Raw genomic sequence first — 5551 nt, forward strand, 5'->3', positions numbered from 1 at the left:
CGGCTGCGGCGGGGCCGATTGGCGCCTGCGCTGCTTCCTGCGGCCGGGGCCAGTCTAATGCATGGGGCCCGGACGGGGGACTAGGGGGAAACTGAGTCACGTCGGTGTGGGAGCAGTTCTGTGTGGGAGGCACCATCCCCATTGGGCTCCGGGAAGGATCCCCTTCCAAGCTATGCTTTAGGGTCCCAGCCCCCACCTGTCTCCACAGGGGCCGCACCCCACTCCCGCCTTCCCCTTCTTCAGCACCCAGGGGTCCCGCCCTGGCTCCCAGCAGCCTCGACTGGTCCCGGAATGGCTGGGAGGATCCGCTGCAGCCGCCTCCCTCCCCTCCCCCTCGTGTCCCAAGCCCCCGTGTGCTCCCTGCGCTGGCTCTCCGCACAGTGTCAGCTTACACGCCTTATATAGTCCGAGCAGGCTCCAGCCGCGGCCTGCCTGCCGGGACCTGGGGGCGGGGGAGAGGAGAGCCGGCCCCTGACTCACCCGGCCGCCCGAGGCTCCAGGCTGGCTTGCGGGGAGGCCGCGCCAGTTTAGTCCCTCGGCCCACCCCTGGTTGAAAAGAACCTCCACCCTGGATTCAGGCACCCCTCACAGTTCCAGTCCCAAGGGGAGGGAGGCTGTTCCTGTCTTTCCAAAGTGAGGTCCGCCAGCAGCCCAGCCCAGCCTGACAAAATACCTGCCTACTATGGCTTGCGTGTGCTCAGGGGCTGCCCGTGCCTGCCTGGCCCCTGTCCAAGCCTGGTATCTTGAGTTGGGCCGGCCTGCCTGCCTGCCCGCCCACCATGCTGGCCACTCACCTCTTCTCTCCTCTCCTCTCAGGAGCCGGCATCATGGATTCCTTCAAGGTAGTGCTGGAGGGGCCAGCACCTTGGGGCTTCCGGCTGCAAGGGGGCAAGGACTTCAATGTGCCCCTCTCCATTTCCCGGGTGAGCCTAGGTTTGGGGAGGGGGCTCCCCCAGCGGTCTTTGGGTGCTCAGGTCTCCAGAGGGTGATGGGGGGAGTCCTAACAGGAGCTGGTCGGGGCCAGCAGGCCAGGAGATGTCCAGGTCCGAGATGTAGAGGTACCTGCCCGCTGCAATGACTCCCAATGAGGTGGATACTGGGAGGGAGCACCCAGGCTTCCCCAGTCCTGCACTGTACCCGATGCTGTTCTCCCAAGCTCCTGTGGCCACTTCTGAGGGCGGGAGGGAGGATCATTGTGCAGGATGGGAGCCTGACGTTTCCAGGAGGTATCTAAACTTGAGGTGGCAATGCTTGGAGCCAGGCCCCAGGCAGGGCACTGTGACTGCAGGATTTCACTTCAGACACACTTCTGCCCAGGGAATAGCAGTCCTCATCCTGTTTTCCAGATGAGAGAAGAACTCATGAAGAGGTGGAGGGGCTCGCTCATCGAGTCCATGTTGAAGCAGGGATTGGAATTGAAGCACGGGATGGTGTGCATTTTTTGTGGGTAGAAGGGGTCTCTCCCCAGCCTATGTAAGGACCTGCATCCACCATTCCCATTCAGGATGTGGTGGCCTTTGACCCCAAGCAGAAGTGCAGGACAGGGCTCCTCTCTAGGGGCTTAACTTCAGCTTCCAAGAGCCTGCCCTGGTGGGGGTGGAGCTGGAGGCTGGCTCCTCCCTGTAGCAGGGGGATTGCCTTATAAGCCCAAGAATGCGGCCCCACGCTGGGATGGCCAACAGTGGCTGCAGTCTGCAAAGCTGAAAAGGGCTGGCCTAGGCCTGGCCCCCTGAACCCCACTGCTGGGCCCCTCAGCTGGTCATCAGGCTGCAGCTCCAGCTGTATGGTCCAGTTGTGAGACACAACAAATTGCCTGCACAGAGTGGGTGAGGCCAGCCTGTGGGCTGGCATCTCTGACTGGCCTGGGGGTCAGCAGGGGGTGGGGACTTCCTGCCCCTATATCCGCCTGCCCAGAGAGGCCCACCCAGGCGATGGGTGGGCAGGCAGCTGTTGTCAGGAAGCCCAGAGCAAGCCCAGCCTGGAAGGGCCCAGAGGGTTGTGGCCTGAGAAGGGCGTCAAGGTGGAGTCTGTCTGTAGGAGTTGGGCATTGGGGTTAGGGTAGGCTCTTCCCAGGGGTCCTTCCACGGTGTTCTGCGGGAACCTGCCCCGCCAGCAGGGTAGTGAGGGCAGTGGTCGCCCTACCACACACATCCTCCTACACAGTCCTCACACAGCTCTGAAAACCTACCCGGCGTCCTGCCCCTTGGGAAAGTGCTGGCCCAATGCGTCTGGGGATCCTGAACCTCAGTTTCTTCCCTGATGGAGATGACTTTCAGATATGGCCTGTTGGGGGCACTCCCAGCTCCAGCTCCCTGGTCAGCATCCCCGGCATGTGGGTGGGGCCACTAGCTGATCCCAGCCCTGGAGTTGGACCTGGGCCCACATGGGTGGGTGAGGTGGGCTTTTCTGAGTTAGGCCAACCCCCTCCCCCTCCCCTGACCCCAGGATGGAGGGAGGTGGGAGGGGTGAGGGCTGGCCGTGGGCCCAGGCCTGGGAGATGAGGTAACGTCTGGGACTGGGGGGTTGGGCTGCTCAGGCTGACTCACCCCCACCTCATGCAGGGTCCAGCCCCCTGGCTTTTTCCCTCCTTGGTTCCTCTGGCCTTACCCTGCTCCTGGCCTGAACCCCTCCCTGCCTCTCTCCAGCCACCCACCCAGTGCTGTCTCCTGCTCTCCTGCCGCCCTCTCCATGCTCTGAACACTCCTCATCCTCTGTGCTTTCTGTCCTCCTCACTCTGGGAAGGGAAGCCGTCCCCGCCCCCTACCCCCTCTCCAGGAGCCAGCTAGCTGCTCCTGTGCACCCCAAGACCTCCATCTCGGGCTCAGCCCACACCTCCCAGGAGCCAGCCCTGTGGGCAGGGAGTGGCTGGGCCAGGTTTCCCTTCTACTGACTCACCATGACCTTGAGTAAGTCACTTCCCCTCTGGGGTGTCACTTCCCCACATACCGTATAAGGGGTTGATTTTGTTGGATTGAACTAAAGGTGAGGGAGGGGCTCAGGGTGTCTCCAAGTGGGCTGGCCCCTCGGTTGGGCCCCCATGCTCAGCAGAGGTGGCCCACAGTGCCTTAGGGTCAGGGACACTTCCTGGCCCTGCCTCTTACTAGCTGGGTGACTTGAGGCAAGTTGTTTAACCTCTCTGTGTATATTTTCTTTTTTTCTTTTTTCTTTTTTTGACGGAGTCTTGCTCCGTCGACCAGGCTGGAGTGCAGTGGCGCCATCTCAGCTCACTGCAAGCTCTGCCTCCCGGATTCACGCCATTCTCCTGCCTCAGCCTCCTGAGCAGCTGGGACTACAGGCGCCCACCACCACGCCCGGCTGATTTTTTGTATTTTTAGTAGAGACGGGGTTTCACCGTATTAGCCAGGATGGTCTTGATCTCCTGACCTGGTGATCCACCCACCTCGGCCTCCCAAAGTGCTGGGATTACAGGCGTGAGCCACCGCGCCCGGCCTCTGTGTACATTTTCAAGTGTAAAATGGGTAAAATCCCTGATTACTCCACAGGGTTGTTGGAAGATTCGGTGTCAATATGTAGCATACTTGGTGCTCAATAAACGGAAGCAACTGTTCTTATTTAGCGAGTGAGGAAGGGGCCACTGAGCTCTCTTAGCCTTCTGACCACCCATGCAAGCAAGAAATCATGTTGAGCCCAGCTCGCCTTTCTTTTCCTGGTGCTGTCAGGCTCTGTGTCTGGCTGCCCTGCCCTCTGACATCTCTCTGAAACCTCTTGCCTCCCTTTTCCCTGTCTCAGCTCAGTCTGTGCACTGGCCCACCTGAGGAGCCTCCTGGGGCCTCTGGCAGCCTGGACCCCCCAGATCCCCCCCACCCAGTGAAATTGTCTTCCAGCACTGCCTCACAAAAGCCTACTTACTGCAGTACCAGGCCTCTTGCCAGATGGCTGGGTGGCCCCTTGGGCTCAGACCCAGTCAAGCTGCCCCGCCTGTGTTGCTGGGGCTGGCCTCGAGGCCTGGAAGGGGATTATCAGGGTCACCCCTCTCAGGGCCTGGGAGATACCCCATCCCAGACATTAAAACTGCCAGTGGCTCCTCTACCCTCAAAGCCAAGTCCTAGTTCCTTCTGGCATTCAAAGCCATCATAAGTAAACTCACCCGCTAGGCAGCACACCCCATTCTCCTCTACTGAGGCTCACAGCGTCCTTGAAGTCATTCTTGATGGTCTCAGCTCATCCTGGTGGCAGCCGTTTCTCCCAGCCTACTGTCTCCTCTCATTGCCACAGGAACCAGGGACTCCCAGCTCAATAGCCTGAAGGATTGGGGTTGGAGAAAGTTGGCAGTTGAGGGCTTGGGCGTGACACCCATGTATGGCCTGTGAAGCCCCGGCTGTCACCTTAGGCCCCATTCAGGCAGTGTTCACAGGGAACCGGAAGATAACAGGGCCTGTTCTGGTGCTCAGAGGGTCCTAGGAGACCGCTGCAGATGGCCCCTCACAGGGTGCTGGGGGGTAAGAGGTCCGTAAGAGCCCCGGGTGGTTTCAGGGAGGAAGCTGCCCCCTGCATGGGTCAGACGGCATATCTGGTAGGTGGAGCGGCCTGGGCAGGAAGCCAGCAGGAGCCTCAAAAGGCAATGGTCCTCCTGAAAAACTTGGGCTTTAGCCTGAGCCTGGCTGTTTGTGGACATCATAGCAATTTCTGGACTGTGGGGGAGGGTCGTGGTGGTGAATAAATAAGCAGTGTGACTGGGGAAATTGTGAAGCTCGGGTGAGTGCCACCACCTGGGTTGCTTTAGTGTCCAGGAGCTGCCTAGAACTCTGTTGAATAAGAGCTCTCTGGGTTCTGGAAGTGGGGCAGCTTTGGGTGGGGCAGGGTTACCACCATCAACCTGGCTTGGGTCAGCAGGAGCCAGGGCCTCAGTCACTGCTTCTCTCTCCATAGCTCACTCCTGGAGGCAAAGCGGCGCAGGCCGGAGTGGCCGTAGGTGACTGGGTGCTGAGCATCGATGGCGAAAACGCAGGGAGCCTCACACACATCGAAGCCCAGAATAAGATCCGGGCCTGCGGGGAGCGCCTCAGCCTGGGCCTCAGCAGGTATGCGGGTGGGCATGCATGGGTGCGGGTGGGCATGCATGGGTACAGGTGGGCATGCATGGGTGCGTGGGCGCTGGCAGAGGGGATCCCCGCGGGCCCAGCCCGCTGTCATGCTTTCCTTCTTCTCCAGGGCCCAGCCAGTTCAGAGCAAACCACAGAAGGTAGGAGGCAGGCCGAGACATCTGGGCGCGGGCGGTGTGGGCTTGGACGGCGGGCCTGCTCGCCCTCCTGGCACATTCTCGGTACCCCAATCCCTGGCCGGAAGTGGAGGGCGGAAACGAGCTAAGGCGGGTCTAGGGCCCTAGAGTTGAGCCAGGGGCTGCCGCACGGTCCTGGCACCACGCATGTCCGCCTGTCTGTCCGCCTGCCTGCCTCCTGCCATCGGCGCTGCGTGCTCGCCCGCACTGGGTCAGCCCTCGGTCCTGCGTGGACTGAGATCAGCACTCCCAAATGGGCCCCTTGAAACCTGTTGTCCTCTCCCCTTAGCCTCCAGACAGATGTGGGGGGTG

General features: G+C 61.0%; 1 protein-coding gene across 1 annotated transcript in view; it reads left to right on the forward strand.

Moving 5' to 3' along the window:
- Window positions 1–819: 819 nt before the first annotated feature.
- Window positions 820–5551, forward strand: part of PDLIM7 (PDZ and LIM domain 7 (enigma)) — a 13131-nt gene continuing 8399 nt past the window's right edge. Inside the window, exons 1-3 of the mRNA XM_011989953.1 lie at window positions 820–923; window positions 4891–5042; window positions 5173–5203. Of these exons, the coding sequence (XP_011845343.1) occupies window positions 828–923; window positions 4891–5042; window positions 5173–5203 (279 nt within the window). The 5' untranslated portion in view covers window positions 820–827. The remainder of the gene's footprint in view (window positions 924–4890; window positions 5043–5172; window positions 5204–5551) is intronic.

This window comes from Mandrillus leucophaeus, unplaced genomic scaffold (assembly GCF_000951045.1).
Source record: "Mandrillus leucophaeus isolate KB7577 unplaced genomic scaffold, Mleu.le_1.0 Scaffold366, whole genome shotgun sequence".
NCBI lineage: Eukaryota > Metazoa > Chordata > Mammalia > Primates > Cercopithecidae > Mandrillus > Mandrillus leucophaeus.